Source organism: Glycine soja, chromosome 13 (genome assembly GCF_004193775.1).
Source record: "Glycine soja cultivar W05 chromosome 13, ASM419377v2, whole genome shotgun sequence".
Lineage (NCBI taxonomy): Eukaryota > Viridiplantae > Streptophyta > Magnoliopsida > Fabales > Fabaceae > Glycine > Glycine soja.
This window is the reverse complement of record NC_041014.1, coordinates 22,689,913-22,708,319: the sequence shown is the minus strand read 5'-3', so window position 1 is coordinate 22,708,319 and position 18,407 is coordinate 22,689,913. Positions and strand designations below refer to the sequence as shown.

Below are 18,407 nucleotides of genomic sequence, written 5' to 3'. Positions count from 1 at the left end.
TTTATTACTCTTGTTATTGTTCAAATTAAATTATTGTTTTTCATGAAAAATCTTTTAAAATGATCAAATTAAAATATACTTTAGCACAAGTATTAATTTAATATTTAAGAGTATCTTACCAAACAACACCAAAATGTTTTGACAAAAAAATTCAATGGTATCTTTTGTATCATTTGCTTTATGTTAGGGATATAATAGTTATAAAACATTAATTTTCTTTAGAAAAAAAATAAAAAAATCATTTCTCTCTTCTCTCTCATAGGGACGCGTTCACCTCTTTGTTGACTTCATCCACCCATTGCTGCGTCAGGTCTCTACACCACTCAACAAATCCTATGTCGAGGCGGAGCAAAGCTAGTCTTTTGCATTGCCACTCTGAAGCTGAGGTCTCCTAAACGGAAAAAGACAATGAGACTGAAAATATGCGTGGGAGAGGAGAGAGAAATGAATTTTGTAATTTTTTTAAGAATTAAGTATTTTATTTCTATTATATCCCTAACATTAACTAAATGAAATAAAATATACTATTTGTTTTTTTGTTGTTAATTTTTTTGGTATTTCTTGCTAATATTTTCAGCTAAAAAATAGATGAGAGTATGTTAACAAATCTCATAAAAATGTGTAAAAAATATAATCTCAATATTTAACATAAATTATTGTACTCGTTAAGTAAAATATATAATCCTAAGTGTTTCTAAACCTTTTTCACAATTACGGTCTAGAAATTGAGGCCAATACTAAAAAGATATTAATTAAAGTCCAAAATACAAAATGAAATTAAAATGCTTCTAATTAAGGCGCAAAAATAACAACAAAACATAAAATAAACTAGTTTACACTATTTTCTTGGTCCTCTGAAAAAACTATTTTCTTGGTGCTTCATTATTGTTACCTATTGTTTTTTTCTTTTTAAAAAAAAAGAAATTGCAATGTGGCACTACCCAGTGACTCAGCAAAGCTATTTATCCACACCGGAAAGCAATGGAAACACCAAATCTTTTGCCTTGAACTTGATCCAGTTGATAGCAAAGAACATGATTTTGTAGCAAAATATTCTTCAAGTTGAGCATTTTCCTGACCCAAATTGTGGGTGTGGCTGAAGGAAGACAAATATGGCATTTCAACTTTCAGAAATATGAAGAAACTGGGCCTTGATATTCACAACAACAATGGACATGTTGATTTATAAACACAATAAGGTGTCAAACCAGACCTAAACTTATGATGTTTCGTGGCAACAACAGAGTGGAAGCAAAGAAATGTCCATCCTTTAGTAGAAGCCACAAATTAGCAAACGGCAAAATCCAACTCGTTAAAAATCTGAAAAAGAAAACTATAAATTGAATTCTCAAGCAGATCATCCTTCTATTTTCTTAAAACGAACAAGGTAATTATAGCATATATTATACCACAAGTACTTGCTTCAGTGGAATCTTGTAACATTAAACTATGGCCCCAACTTTCAAAATAGACTTGAACACCAGCCAATCATCATAAAAAAAAAAATTTATTACAGTAGATTTCTAGGAAGTGCAGATACAACACAGGATATCGTGTTATAACAAGGACATGGACATGGGGCCATGGCAAATGTCTACAAAATCATTGGATACATGACTATAATACAACATAAAAAATTAACATAAAGACATGAATCTTTAAATCAAAAGAAAGAATTGATGTCATAAAAGTAAGCATGAATCATTGTAGACATTTTTAGTATTACAATATAAATATATATGCCTCTGAAAAGGGTAAATTTAAGAGAGAAAAGAGGAGCAAAACAAAACTGATACCTACTTGATCCTATATCCTAGCTCTTCTACATCATAATGATCATATTCTGTTTTGCTAAATAGTGATACAACAAGCAAAACTTACAGTAACCCTACTGTCCACTTCGATCGACGGAGAAAGTACAAAAATAAAATACAAAAATCTCTTTACAAACTTGTAACTTTCTACTTTCAAAATCAACCTTGTACACCGTACCTATAGTCTATAAATCTAAAATTCACATCATAACTGATGCCTGCCTCTAGGTTCCAAATGAGAAATTTACAAGATACTCAGAATTGAAGCCTTTAATGTTCCTAAGTTTCACCTTTCGTTTATGCCCCTCGATTACTGTCTTCTCATTCTTTACTCCCCAATTAACAGTACAAGAGAAACTTGTACAGTGTATTAATAGAATCAAAATGCCCGACTGGCTAACTCTAGTTTTGGCATATCAACACAACGGCATCGCCAAATTCATAACTGTAATGATATTACTAACAAATTTTCTACTTATTCCTGAGCTTCCTTTCTTTGTAAAGTCTGTCTGGGGTAGAGAAGTATTGCCAATGACAAAGAAAATACCAAACCAACTAAACCACTAAATGGTTGAAAAGGATGATTCCCGATTATCCAGAGAGGAAGGTTGCCCTTATTTTGATATGTTAGAAAGCCACCCTTTTGCAACATAAAAGTGGATGCCATCATTCCTGTGCGTAGCCCAATAGGGATGAAGAGGCTACCTCCATTTCTCTGTCGGGCACCTGACAAAGACATAGACAAAAGCCAAAGTCCTGGTATTGCTTGCAGAGACCTGAAAACCCCACCAAAAGAGAAGATAAGAAAGAGAATGAGAGTGGATTATAATCTAGTCTGGTAAATATAAACACAAATCTAGAAAAGAATAAAGGAGATATTTCATTATAAGGACACATCTCACTTCAAAGAATGAAGAGAACTATATAAAAGAGGAGAAAGTTTAGGAAAGAATGCTATGACCAACAACTACATAAAATAGTGAAGATATTTAAATCAGGCTATATCCTCTAGTTACGGATTTTTGGGTTGGGGAAGCATTATTTTATATAGTAATGTTAGTTTCATGTGATTTTATCTTACATAAATTTGCATAATATCAATCATTAATTAATTACCATTCCATTTCTCTTGATAGAAACTTGCTTTAGGTTATTTAGTTAGTTGTGTGTATAGAAGACTTGTATTGTTAGGAAATTCCATATCGCTTACCTTAATTCCTGAGGTGCAGCTTATATGTGTTGAACAACTTCAGTTAATGTCAATTGGTTTTAGATGAAATCTAACAAGATATCAAAGCTTATAGTTCATTTTCGTGAATTGACTATTGCCTATTCTGGTAGGCATTGCCTATTATGACAGGCATCTGTAGAGAGAGGTGTAACTTATATATCTGTTGGACAATTACACTTAAAGCCAAGTGATTTTAAGATAAAATCTAACATGTAGAAGTTCCAATAAGGAGTAATAGTAGATTAGATGGAGGGTAGCCCAAGCACTAGAGACACATGGAGACTGAGAAAAACTATAGGTAAAACTTAAGCCAAGACAACAATTCTTTTATGTTTTGTGCAATCAAAGGTAGTGTCAAATGAATTTACTAGTGTATTAAACGCAATAAACAAATTAAGTGTTTTGAGTGAGTCTTGTTTATGGAAAATGTCCCTCTTAAAGTGTGGTTATAGGCGTAACTCAACCCTATAAAACTGGTTTATAAGGTGATAGTTGTCCCCCACTTATATATATTATTTTGGCTATATCACTAATTGACGTGGGACTAAACCACTAAACCACCACCCTCAAGGTTTCACTTCAAGCAACCCCCAAAGTGGCCACAACTAAGGTGGGCTAAGGGGTGTCCGCAATTATGGCGGCTTTTCCAACATCCCTATTTTAGATACCTAGTGCAGTCATGAAGAGTCACATAACTTCAATTTATTATATGAAAATCACATCATTCCAACTTTTCTGTAGTCAGCAGTACTATTTAACAAAAATTGGTTTTCATAAAAGTGTATGAACCTTTTATAACAAATCAAAGTTACCGTGTGGCTGGAAATGAATCAGGCCATACCTATTTATAAGCTGTAATTTATTAACACAATACACAAAGGTTTTGATTCCAGAAAAGAAGACAAACCTCTGCAAGAAAGAAAATGCCAGCCCTGAAATGATAATTCCCTGATGATATCCAAGATCAACTTCAATTTCCTGGGGCAACCATGACCTAAAAAGCAATTCTTCCACCACTGCAATAGCACTTGCCATCACAGTTCCTTGAACAACTACCAGACCCATATGTCCATACACTTTTAGCCAAGTTATGGCATCTAAAGAAGTTGGAATATGAGGCCAAGAGAAACTTGCACAACCAAGTAATGCATTCACAGCATGGATTGAAAAAATGAAGATGACCCCACCAACCAAGCCTTTCAAGAACTCAAATAGCTGCAGCAAGGATCCAAAATTAGCTTGTTTTAAGAATCAAGTAGACAAAAATAATGCTAATGAATATATTCAATAAAAATTTCATATTCTCCTGAAGCTCTCCTCACCCTTTCCCAAACAAAAATTGGAGCAAAAAGAATGTCCCAAAGGGAAACCAGAGCATTAATTCCAACCAGAGACAAGCAACACATAGCAAGATTTATAATCACTTGCATACTCAGTAAATTGTAAAGTAAATGATAGTACAGATTCAGGAAAAAATAAGAAAGCTAAAATTGACATTTATAGTAGGGAAGAATGTCTTTTACTAGTCCCCTATACATGATGTTCCTCTTCATTGTTACCTGTTGTTTTGCAATTCAAAGTATAACATAAATGTTGTGCATTAACAATAAATCTCATCTAAATTAATGCAGATGAGGAATCATTATTAACGAGTATCATCTTAGTTTATCTATTAAACACAAACCACAGGAATTGACGGGTTCCCTGTATGTCTTTCGAACACTATCAAAAATAGCTAAAACGCAAATACTATGATTCAAAAACAAAAGAGTCCATGTTTTGAAAATGATTTTTAATGCTCTAGCACACCCTTTATGCAAATGACCAGTGGCTTGGTGGCAATAGGGTCAATTTCTTTTCCATTGGAGAACAAAGCTTTAACACTAATGCTTAATAAAAGGCTTAAGATTAACCTCTAGTGCTAAACATATAGAGGAAGGAATTGACGCTTAAAACAGATCTCAAACCCAGCCAAAGGAAGATTAATCTTTTGGTTAACAACCATCAAATCCCTTCATATGGAATAAGAGGCCATAATTGAAAACAAATTTTAGCTTAGTTGTTTAAGGTAACTTACCAACACAGGATTATGAAATAAGAGAAGAAGTTCCAACACAGAAACACTACAAATCGTGAACACCATCCATTATAGTAATATATGGTAACATATAATCAAACTTCCCCCTCTGTATTGCAAACAGATACTGTGTCTAATAGCCACTAAAACTAAAAGCATCAGTTGTCTAAAGGCCTTAAAACCATTTTCATATCACTGCCAATTGCTACATTCTAACCTGTAGTTATTTCAAATGTAACAAGTGTTTCCTCCACTCCCCTCTCCTCAAAGCAAATTATAGCACATTTTCATTGTCATTTCCTACATCTTAGTAGATATTATCTATGATAATGAATTAGCACTACATGTAATTTCAATTTTAGCATAGATGTTTCAAAAAAAAAAAAGGAAAGAAAAGATAAAAACATGAGTAACTTCAAAGAAATATCTGGATAATCTCCAATATATTCTACTGAAATTACTCCTAGATTAATCCATTAGTTTTTATCTCAAACATTTACCTTTTGTGGTGATGTCAAGTCCAGCCCATACTGTCGAAATGCATTTTCATATCCACGGATTCTTTCCCCCCATAACATAACAAGTATCACTATTGCAGTGTACAGGCCAACAATGCAAGCGAACTCAGCTATTTTGGAAGAAGTTTTTGTTGTCCAGCTCTGAACAATTGTTGGAAGCAATGGAATAGCAACAGGAGACCATAGAACAAGGGTCATGCCAGCAAACCCAAAAATCCTAGAAGAGAAAAGATAGTGAAGTTTGAGAGATATATAAAGATATAAATTTACACTCTCTTGGCCATTAAGCATATAGATAGTAAGTACTTGTAGGAAAAAAAATAAGGAGGAAAAATGAAAAGTTTCTCCAGAAGCTAAAACTAGTTTATGCATACGCTAATTTGTAGAAGCTTCTCATATTAACTTCTCTAAAAAGCAAGGACTAACTCCCTAACTGCTAGTAAAAAAAATGATAGAATAGAATATAGATTTATCTATAAGCTCTATGACTTGTAATAGAACTGATTTTTAATATGCATTCTTATTTTAGCTTATGGAGAAGCTTTTTTTATTTTTCCTTCTTACTGAATAAGAAAACATTCTCATTCTCTAAATTCTATCTTTTCTCTAAATCTACCGCTCGAAATTCAACAGGCTATGATATATTGTTGCTAAATCAGTGCAGCTTCTATTTTCAACCAGTAATTTCAAAATGGAAAGGCTAGAACGATTAGCACTACAGGGTAACATAGAATGAAATGAACATTGCCAGTTCAAGTTACCTCTGAAACAAAGGGCGTCCAGAAATACGTAAGAATGAGATAAGCCTGCCCGTCAAACTTATTGCACCACGTATACCACCCCATAGCAAAGCAATCTTTCCAACTAGTCTCAACAAGCCACCTCTATGTCCTAAATCAGCTAGCATTGCAACCAGTCTGTTCATGAAGGGAAGTCGTGTTATATCATTAGAGAAAAAGAAAACCAATGGAGTGCTTGCATGTTGGTAAAATGTGTGTCCTGACCTTTCTTGATCCACTTCACCATCTTTAGTAGGTACAACTGGACCAGCAACTGACATGGCTTTTTCAGCAAGGCTTGTGACTATGTTATTCTGGTTCTTCTCAGAGGCCTCCTCCTGAAGCCGTTCTGGCTCTTTTTTATGGCGATTTTTCATTTTCAAAGATGTGGATGAGCTTTCAGCAGTTTCATTTTCTTGTTGGGGATCCTGGAATAGAGCAATTTTAAGTTTAAAACTCAGACAACTCTGCTTACATGCAACTGGCAGTTTAATTTTAAAGTAGTAAACTGTTATTCATCCCATTCCCATCTGAAGAGATTGGACTAATACCTTCTGTTGCATGAATAAAGCAGAAGCCCCAAGAGCAGCTGTAACAGTGCCAACCATGACATTATTTTTGCCAGTATCTTTTGATGCACTTTCTACTGTCTCTGTCTGAATAGGATGGTCCAAACTAGTTTTCTCGTCAGGTACTTGATCTATATCCGTTACACCTTCATTGCCATAATTCTTTGTACTAGGTTTTTCCTCATCATCATGGATCAGAGATCTTCTGTGATCATCTTGAAGTGTAGTGACATTAAAATATTTCCTCAAGGAAGCTAAGATGGACCCAACAATAACACCAACAGGAACCACTTTTCTAAGGCAGTCTGTTTGCTGAATAGATGAAGAAATTACACTAATGACATGCTCCCCTTCAAGAGTACCTACCTTTTCTATAGCACCCTCAACATTATGACCTTGACTTTCAGTATATAGTTGTTGCACCTTGCTATGTACAACAGCTTGTGAAATTGCATTTGCCACGTGTTCCATATCTTCAGCAAGCTTTGACTTCATTTCTATCATTTCAGCAGCATTCAGCTTGCGACCAACTTCCATCTTCAAAGAATGTAACACTCTGTGTTTCACAAATTGCATCAATTCATCTGACCTGTCATCACTTATGTCAGTCATTCTGTTTTCTGTGTCTGTTGTAATGAACTCTTTGACAGGTTCTTGTTGCTTTTCAGTATCCAATATTACATATAGTGGTTCAATATATTGCTCTGCATTAGAAGATTTTGCAGATGAGGGAGCCTTCACCTTGGGCCCAGCCTCTTCACTAGTTTCAGTATGAGAAGAAGCAATTTCCATGTTTTGTGGTTGTTCAAAAAGTTTCCATTGACCTTCTTCTGGGAAATAGTCAAGCAATAATGCAGTTGTTGTATCTAAATCAAGTGGTTTGATAGGAATCTTTGAAACAAGATATTTATGGAAATTTTCATTGTAAGGAGGGGTCCCGTATGAACCACCAGCTATGAACTCTGGCACCCTATCCATGTGTCTGTGTCCATCCCATTTACCAATGAGAAATCTTTTGTCAATCAGTTGAGTATTTGTACTATTTTCCTTCTGAACTAGGTGATCATTAGAGTTACAACTTTTAGCATTGAATATACCATTCCCATTAATTTCACCAAGACTTTGAGCTGCTTGTTCCTCTGTATGACAAGAACCATTATTCAAGTACATATCATTATGGTGATCATCTACTGAAGGATCAGCAGATGTGTTGGAATCCTTTCTTTGGCAATTAGTTTTTTGTTTTTCTTCTATCTTCTGTTCAACATCTTTTCCATCCTTGAAGTCTTCATTCTCTGAGCTCTGTTCAAGCTGAGATATCATATTTTCTATCACACCAAAAACACTATTAACAGCCACTTGGGTGGAATCATCCATCCCTGCCAAGGCATCCAATGCTTGAGAAACACTGAAGGCAGGGGCACTAGAAGCTAAATTATTAGAGTTGGTCTGGTGTGAAACATGATGCGTATTCTTATTATCTTTTTTCTCATTATCATTACCTTCCCTTTCTATTGTTTGGTGCTCAGAGGACATAGAAGGTGAAGAGGGTCCTTCTTTTGCATCAGTTGAAGTATTTTTACTATGATCGCCAGAAAAATCCTGACTTTTCTGTTCATCCTTCAGGATAGTGTTTTCCTCCTTTGGGTCTGTTTGAGCTATTCCACTGTTTTGGCTTTTCTGCTCACCCACAGCTGCTGATTCAAAGCCACCTGCTCCATCAGGATGGCCAGGAGAGTATGGTTTAGAACCTGTTTCCAATCCGTTCTTGCTATGACCAACATCAGGAACAGCTTTTCCCTTTGATTCCTCATTTGTGTCATTATTATCATTAGATTCGTCAGTTTCCTTCCTTAAAGAACCAGAAGAACCAACTTCATCATTTGATTCTTGAGACTGGGCTAAATTTGTAGAATTTGGTGATTTCTCTATGGGAATAACTTCTGTTTCTGTTTCTTCAGCAAGTTTGTCAATGCTATCTGGAGCATTATCAGAGCCATCTATAGGACTACTAGTCTTTTTCATCTGATTCACAGAGGGCTGTTCTTCAACCATAACTTCTGCACTAGATACTCTGAATTTTTCTTGGTTCTTTTGCCCTGATAAGGATTCAGGAGCCTGAGAAATATTAAGAATCCTATCTATCTTCAACTTAGAGCCCCTTGCATGCAAAATTCCAGTCACTGCATCTGTTAACTTTCCACGGACATCTTCTGGAACAGCATCCTCTAAAGCTTTGATGAGTGTCTCTCCTTGACCCACAGCAGTTAACACCTGGAAGTTTGTTACAATGGTCACCATAATTGCAAGATGCTAAAACTAAGCAAAAATCTAGATAAACCATTTCAGATGTTACATAATACTAAAAATAGAATAAAGAAAATTGAGTGACTGCATGCCAAAGATTTAAGGATAAATAAAGACTAAAGACAACTTGTTCAAACAAAACTTGCAGTAAATAAGAATGTATTTACATACTCTTAACAGCATGAAACACACACACACACACACACACACACACACACACACAGTTCACAAAAATTGAGAAGCCAACAACTTATAATAAAGATGTGAACTTATTATAGTTGAAGCCCCACAAAAAAAGAAAAGAAAAATCTCTTTAGCAGCAGCAGCAGCAGCTACATGATATAAAGTGTAGAGTCCAAATTATAAATATTTCATTTTAAAAATGTTTTTCTTGAGAAATCGACACAATTAAAGAAGATTCCTGACTAATCCCCCCTCCCTCCCCCTTCCTTTCCACATATATTCACTAGGACTATAAGAAAAGAACATGAAGGATCATAAGTAAAATCCAAATGATATAAATCTTCAATAAGATTAAAAGAAAAATTCCAACCAGAGGATGGATGTTCAAAAATCTATTGCAATCTATTTTATCAAATAAATATACACAAAAACATGCTAGTCCCGTAGTCCTCAACCCCACCCCATCACCCCTGTGGCCGACATGTTGAGGGCAAACCTGTAAGTTCTCCCTCTTCCTTGTTCTTTTAGCACACAAGATAATAAAACTAATAGAAGAAAGAACAAGAAACAAGACCTCCAAACCTAAAAAAGACACCCAGCAACAAGACTTTGTGCTCTACCTTTTTCTTCCTCTCTTCTGTTAGAGTACCCGGCATGGTAACATCTAGCATATTTATTACCACTTGTGCTGTTTGTAGAACTTGACCAAGTTCACTATCAACCGAGACAACATTCCTCTCTTCAATTAAATCTTCATCACTGGATCTAGTCTTCTGTAATGGACCATCTTTTACCTGTAAGCTCATATCATCCTGCTCAAAGTTCTGTTTTAGACCTTGTTGGGAACTAAATAGGAGGCCAGTGTCATTCTGATTTTCTCCAAGCAAATCTTCAGTGGGATCAACTGAGTACCCATTAAATGCACCCGACCGAGTAAGATCCAACAGTGTGCCAACTTTAGCATCCTTATTTGACCTTACTTCTTCTACAACAACTGATCCTTTAGAAGGATTTACGGTAACATCTATATCTGTCAGAAGAGGATGACGGCCCTTCAAGAGTCCCAGCTCCACTGCCATGAGCCACTGCATATATAACATGTCAAATTATCACTTGCAAGAATAGATTTGAAAACCTCACATTCAACAAAATAAAAAATAAATTAATTATGATTAGAGCATTTTTTACTTCACATATCAAGGGAACTAATAAACCTAGCTATATAGGTTTTGCAGGGAAGCTATGTACCCATAGATCGAGATGAAAAAGATGTGAAACAAATTCTCATAAATAAAAAATTATAGAATTTAACATCATGATATTTTTTAGGGTTTTTCAATTGTTTAAATGTTTTACTAATTTGTGTTAAAGTTATTCGAGTAATCAACATTTTCAAAACTAAACCAACCATTGAATACGTAAAGATATATGTCTAAGGTTTTGAGGATCAACTGGGGCTGAATCTATTAGATTCAACTGGGGTTAGGGAAACAATTCATGAATGAAATGAAGAAAACCTATTTTGCTATACCCTAGCCAATGCAACTAGAGCAAGGGAATTACACTATTGAGATATATTCAAGAGTACCTCACACGCTCCTCAACTTCAATCCCAATTCCCCTGCCTCATACGCTCATTTTTTTTCATCTTTTTGAAAAACTCTCCTCTTAGGCTTAATTGCACTTTTTTACCCCTAACTTTTTTTAGCAAATTTTCTCCCCCACAAATTAAACTAGCACATTTTAACCCCAACTTTTAAAAAGTTTACAAATTTTATTGTCATTCATTTGTCTGTTAACTGTTAGTCAATAAGTAATGCAAAAGTTGCAGGTAAAATTCATAAAAAAAATGAAAAACTAGGGATAAAATTTGTATAAAAGTAAAAAAAGTTGGGGACAAAATTCACTAAAAAGTAAAAAATTGGAGGTAAAAAAGGAAATATTGTTAGCATGTCACATCAACTCTTCATTAGTAAATTAACAAACAAATTACAAAAGTTAAAATTGGTAAATATCTTAAAAGCAAGGGATAAAATGTACCAAATCAATTTGTTGGAGTAAAATTTGAAAAAAAAAATGAAAAGTTGGATGTAAAAAGTGTATTTAAGCCCTCCTCTAATTTATACTACTTATTCTGTTAGGTAGTTACCCACCCTTGTACAATCAGCCATTCAATGATTATTCACATTTGTATCATTTCTCCACTTCACCCTTTGTTTATCCCTCCTGACATAGACGCTTTTAATAAGAGGTCTGCTATCAATACTCCCCTGCATCCCCAAAGCATGCACCTTGTTGTCAAGGTGAAATTGAGGAAAAGTATGCAGCATTGTATTGGCTAATCACCAAGAATGTTAAAACTATGGTAATTGCTGCCAACTAACCAATGATCCTGGCAGGGAGAGTTCAAGAACTGGCTTACCTCCCTGACCGCAAAAGCCATGTCTGGACGAGTGACTACGAGGTAGTTTAGTTTTCCAACCCACCTCCTATATTTCCCTGGATCCGATATGACCAAACAAAGGTGACTAGTTGGAGTTCTGATATTTTTGTTTTAGGAAACTCGGTAGCAGAATAGTTACCGTGTGTCTGAACTACACAATGGAGCCCGTTTTATATAGACTGATTGCAATAAATACAAATATTTATAGCAGATCTTATTTCTATATACACAGTATGATATGCCTATAAATTAGATTCTAATAAATCATATTCTAATAAGATCCTAATTAAATAAGGAAACAAATCATAAAATATAAGTGTTTTCTATATAAGCATTTTTTTTAAGAAACAGATAGGATTTGTTTATTAAAATAAGCAGAAAATTATTATTTTTTTAAGCAGAAACAGTTTAGACAAACACATTAAAAAACAGAAAACTATTAATTTCAACAAATAAGTTTAAACAAACTGGTCAATAAAAGAAGAATAAATCCTAGAAGATCATCTAAGATACTCTAAAATGTTCAAAAGATATAAAAATGATATCATCAAATATTTCTCATATTTTCTAACAAGTCTAACTGGCCAGTCCGGTCTAATTTTTAGAATCCGTAAATAGAATAGATATGGCCCAAGGAAAGACTTTCACTTTTAGGACTAGAATTTCCAACTTGAACAATCACACAAATAAGGCATACTCATCCATAACTAGATAGAGAGAAATAGTTACCTCAATTGTTAGAAGCTGACACCATGATAAAGCAGACATGTCAGTATCAGTACCACTTGAAGGCAAACAAGAACATAGAAGAAGACTTGTGAACGGATTTTCTGCAATCAGGTTGCGTGGAACTGAGAATACGGGAACCATCCCATTATCACTCTGATAAAATATACAACTGATAAGATTTTTTGCATTTGCATGCTTGCATAAAGGAATTAATACTTAGCAAACAACAAACAATATGAAAATGCCATTGTTTAATAAAAAATGGACTCATATAGAGAACATTTATCCATGTTAAACAGTTAAAGCATGTCATGAACTGAGATTTATAGATTATTTGTGATTTCTTAAGCACTGTCAATCCTACAGAAAAGAGAGAGGGAGAGGAGAGACGCAGAAGCAAGGTTGTTACAATATATATAAGTCAAATTACTCATATTTTTCACAGTTTGTTTTTATTTAGTTTGCATAGCAAGACATCTCTGTATATTATCAAAGAAACAAGTCTAACCTTTAATATTGAATAATAATACAATTAGAGACAATAGAACCATTCAGTCAAAATTGTATCTTATCAAGATCTTAATCTTCTCTCTGCTGCAAGAAGTGCAAGTGGAATGTCAACGGAATTGCTTGTGTTCTTTCTTTGTTTGTTGTCTCCTTTGTCTAGGTTCTTTCTAGTTTCTACTTTCTATATGTTTTATGGGTGTTATCTGATCTGAGCAATTTCTTGAACTCTGGTGGAGAGAAAACACATGAATCTTGTAGAATTTTTTCATTACTTTGAAATGGCTGGTAGTATCTTAATTTTGTGTTAAATAACTAGGAAGTGTTACACAACCTGGGAATTCCATTTGCAATTGTTTGATGCTGGAAAGGAATTATGGGGGCATACAGAGATAACACTCTTCCAGCTCCAGATGCTACAAAAATATGCTTGATAGAAAGTCAAAGATGCTAGGGTGATGTCTTGGATTATTGGGTTGTCTGATAACCAGCATGTTTTTAATTTATACCTATATAAAACTGTAAAAACAATGTGGGAATATTTAGAAAAGGTTTGTAATCAAATGATTCAACTATAGGATTTCAATTGGAGTGTAAAATGGCAAATTACACTCCGGGAAGCATGTCTAATTTATGGGCAGAATTTTCCACTATTGTTTGTGTTAACGATCTGGAAGTATTCTCTTTTTGAAGTTTTGTCTGTTAATGAGGTTAGCAAATGTGTTAAGTTTTTTATGAAACTGCTACAAGATTTTGATAATATCTGTTCTAATTTGATGAGTTGTCATCTTCCTCCTACTTTGGATGTGTGTGTTGGTGAGATGTTTCATGAAGATCATTGACTTCTTACCCAAGCCACTACTGAACACGAAAAGTTGATAACATCACCTATGACTTTTTTGGCTCAAAAAGTAATATGAGTAAGAGAAGTGTTTATTTGCAAAATAATGGGGACATTGCTACAAATCGTACCAATAAATTCTGGAAGCCAGGACATGTCTTCAAAGTTCAATTTATCCCCAAACTCGTCAGACTATTGTTTCCAAGCCATTATTATGGGCAATTCTTCTACTGGTCAGATTACAGCTAGGACCTCAACTACTTTTGCAGTCAACAACAATGCTGAACCAATAGTTTTTATTACTGAAATGGTGCAACAGATGACTATTTTCATCCTTCTTAACTTTGGTACTTCAAGGTAATAGAAAATTCTCATCTAAATCTTGGCTTATTGGTTCTGCAGCATTAAATCATATGATTAGCTCAGTAAATTTGTAAAAACTTTATGTCCATACCATGATTCAGAAGTCAGCACATGTCCATATTGCTAATGGAAACACTACCAATTACTGCTGTTGGAGATATTATTCTAATTTCCAAAACTATGGACTCTGAGAATCTTCTTTCAGTTGAACAATTATTAGACAACATTTGTAATATGCATCTTTCTTGTGATAATTGTTGTGTTGTATGGAGGATAAGGTGTCTGAGTATAGTGATTGCAAAGGGAACTAAAATTGAACATTTACTTCTGCTGCATATTTCTATGAGCTTAATTTTCATGCATTGTCAGTGTAATTTTTTATACATAATCATTCAATCAGAAATCTCCTAAGTATGAGTTTTAAAGTAATTATTATAAAAATCAACAAACTTACCCTATGTGACAATATGTGATTGCATGACAATGTAAAAAAATGTGATTGAATGACAATGTCAATAAAAAATTACACAATGTGATTGAATGACAGTGTAAAAAAAATTACACTATCAGTGCATTCTAATTAAATTGTATTTCTATTCCAAATCATGTTGCTTCAACTTGTTCTACTATTGTCAAGAAAAATGAAATGTGGAATAAAAGGTTTGGACTTACCCAATTTTTTCCATTTTTTTCTTATTCTAAACTCTAAACTCTAAACTTTGTATATCACTATTGAACAAAAAATACAATCAAAGGCAATGAAGCCAAATCAAGATTGTATTGCTTATAATATATTTCTCTTGCAAACCATAGTGCCCTAAGGATTACCACAACAAGAAGTCATGAGGAACAAGCAACTAGGAGAACTAAATGGGAAATACACCTAAAGGAAGTTGTAATTGTTTCACTATCTTACCAGTCATGAAGCATTAAAATACAATTGCAGACAATTCTGCAGCATGTTATGGATAATCAGGAGTATACAAATTCCTCCCAAAACAATACAGCACTTAATAAATTAATATTTAGAAAAAATGCACAGGATGTGATTAATCAAGTGGGGATTTAACTGAGATAGTGGCATGTGTACCTGTATAAAGAGAACCGGAATTTTAACATCCCTAATCATATTTCTTGTGCTGGATTTTGAATAAAAATCTTCTATAGCCCCAAACCCATAAGATACCATAGATATTGCTTCTTCAAAATCACGTACAGACTTTGCCATCAGGGCTTTTTCCACATCAAAACCTTTGGTTTTGCCTTGGAATAGTGCCTACAGAATTAGTGTGTAGCTAAGTTATAAGTGCAGGCGTTAGGAGATATTTGAAGTATAACAAATCAAATATGTATGTCTACAAAAACAGATTGCACGGGACATCTTGATGCAGGCTAGGTGAAAAGGGGAACAGGTGGGTGAAGATTGAAAGCAATTAATCTACCTTATTGGTTTGTAGAATATCTATCAGTCCATCAGTGAGTTTCTGATCAGTAACAATGTGATAAGGAGAGGACCTTGTAGCTTCATCTAAATCGAAAGGATTGTCTATACATGTGACAGCTGTCAATGGCGTTCTTTCCCCAACCTCTGCAAGGTATTTTGTCAGCATATTTGCACCATATCCCCAGCCAACACCCATCAAGGTTGTCCATGGTCTTGCATTGTTGATATACGTTATAGCTGTGCAGATATCATCGCTGTCAGCAGCTGTAAATAACCTACAGAAAATGAAGTAGTTGAGAAGTCCTTACCATTGTCTTATCTTTGCCACAAGTCTGTAAAGTGAAAAAGGCACTCCCAATCAATTATAAGAAACAACCAAATTCCCAATACCAGGATTGGAGAAAGAAGAGAAAGGAAGAAGGCAGAGAAGTAGATAATCCTTTGGTTGGTTGGTTGAGAATGGAAGATGAAAAGGAAGAGTAGCAGTTCCCCTGTCCCTAATAGTAAGGCCCTATGAAGGATTTAGCTTCTCTAAAGTGAGGGTACACTTGATTAAAGGATAGAGAAAGCATAATTATTGATTAGCAAATCAACAACTGTTACGATTGTAATTAAAAAGCATAATGTATAACAAACTATGTAGTTGTTAAAATCCCAGCTGGCTATAAATTTTCTTCAATTTAGGAGAGCTAAATTCAATCATGAACTGTCCAATGTGAAAATAAGATATGTTTTCTGAGAAATGCTAGGAACATGCTGCTACTTAATACACTCTTTTGAACACTCTGTGCAACTTATTGAAATTTATTGAAAATCATAAAATTTAGTGAGTGTCACTTCATATATAGTGAGTCCTATTTACGACTTTGCAGTTTCCCATAAATTTTAAAACAATAGAGAGTATGTCAGAGTAGAGAGGGTGTTGCTAATGCTATCACTCCTCTTGTTTTTCGCTGAACCGATTCCTACTAGCATGTCAAATGAATATATACGAGGTCCCGTTGATACAATATATCATACCATTAAGCACAAAAACTGGCTACAATGAATTTCTATTCTAGCTACCCTAGCCTATAAAACAAGAATTAAAAAGAGAAGAGAGTTGTTAACGTTACCGGGGAGTGGTGAGAGGCGAAGCAGCGCATCCTCTGGGGTTCATGACAACAGGGAAGAACCCCCTATTGAGAGCTTCCACCACAAACAACCTCACATTGGCGTTCATGCTCCCCTGCGGCGTGCCGGGAACGAGCAAGAGAGTAGTGTCCAATCCACGCTCCTCTTCCAAGTGCAAGTTATCAGGCCAATCCAAAGAAACAACGCCTCCATCAGCAGCACTCACACACACCCTCTGATAACCGAGCTCCTCCAATTCCCTCTCCCTCTCCCTCCCCCTCCGAACCTGAATCCTCCCTCCTCTCACGTAGTGCCTCTCCTCCCTAACCAGCCTCGCACTCGGGTCCTCTACCCCCTCCAACGATATCGAAGGGCACCGCAGTAGCACGAAGCGGTTAAACGGCGTCGGACTCGCGAACAGGAGCCACTCGCCGATGTCGGAGACGGAGGAATAGTTATTGGAGCGCGAGGAGGAGGAGAGAGCGACGCCGGAAGCGAAGCCGAGAGCGGGAGTAATCAAATTGAGCGAATTCACGGAAGGGAAGTGCGTTATTAAGCTGTGGAAGAGATTCTGGAAGGGAGCGGGTGAAGGCAGTGGCAGAGAGTTATTGATTTTGAGCCTCCGGCGCCAGAACGAGCGGGGTCGAAATCGAAAGGGTTTGGCCGCGGGTGCAAAGGAAGTTAGCGCCAGCACCATCATGGTTACTGATTCGAGAATTTTGCATTAATCTTCGAATCACGTAACATATGGTTCTGGTGACAGGTGGGAGATGAGGGGAAGAGGAGAGGTGCATATGATATGGTTCCGGTGAACGGCGCCGCAACGAGGAGGAGGCTTCAACGGTCCAAATTTCGTTGTCCGTTAGTCTATGGTGAACGTCGACGGACGACGGGACACTATCACGTGTCTATCGGTTGCCATCGCCTAGATTGCTCCATTTTGTTTTTTGTTAAGAAAAATTATTTATGGTTCAATCACTACTATCTACTCATCTCGATTGGATTCAAGTTCCACTTCATAAATATTTATAACCGACGTTTTTTCTAATCAACCGCCATGCGCGCGCGCATTCGGTAGGCCATTACTTTCTAATAAAATGTGCCATCAGTATATATGATTAACAAGTATTTCCTCCGTTTCTTTTTTAATGGTCAGATTTTTAGAAAAATTTCTTGTCGTTTTTAAAATTTTAAGATATATTAATTATTATTTTTATCAATTATATGTATATATTTTTTTATCCTTAATTAATTTATACATATACTTACTGTGAAGTAGAAAAAAAGAGGTAAAATAAAAAATTTAACAATTATTTTATTAGAATCAACAAAATTTATAATATTTTTTTATTTCTATAAAACAATCTTATACAACAAATTAAAAAAATGGAGATAGTAGTTATCTTCTTTAAATATGTGATTATTGGTTAGAATTTGATATTTAAATTTACGTGTATATAAGAGTATTTATTACGAGAGGTTATCTTTTAAA

At 35.1% G+C, this 18,407-nt stretch overlaps 1 protein-coding gene across 3 annotated transcripts; it reads right to left on the bottom strand.

Moving 5' to 3' along the window:
- Positions 1–1,657: 1,657 nt before the first annotated feature.
- On the bottom strand, positions 1,658–17,922 carry LOC114382237. Of its 3 annotated transcripts, XM_028341518.1 has the most exons (12): positions 16,918–17,029; positions 16,111–16,134; positions 15,801–16,039; positions 15,449–15,634; positions 12,651–12,803; positions 10,099–10,563; positions 6,971–9,262; positions 6,645–6,847; positions 6,402–6,557; positions 5,623–5,857; positions 3,953–4,260; positions 1,658–2,590 (listed from the first exon to the last, which is right to left on the bottom strand). In XM_028341518.1, the coding sequence occupies exons 3-12, from the start codon at positions 15,996–15,998 to the stop codon at positions 2,290–2,292; spliced, it is 4,497 nt and encodes a 1,498-aa protein (XP_028197319.1). In that variant the 5' UTR covers positions 15,999–16,039; positions 16,111–16,134; positions 16,918–17,029; the 3' UTR covers positions 1,658–2,289. The 3 variants fall into 3 exon arrangements, with proteins under 3 accessions (XP_028197319.1, XP_028197318.1, XP_028197320.1); XM_028341517.1 differs by lacking the exon at positions 16,111–16,134 and having other exon boundaries at positions 15,801–16,077; positions 16,918–17,922; XM_028341519.1 differs by lacking the exon at positions 16,111–16,134 and having other exon boundaries at positions 16,918–17,033.
- Between the last annotated feature and the right edge of the window lie 485 nt (positions 17,923–18,407).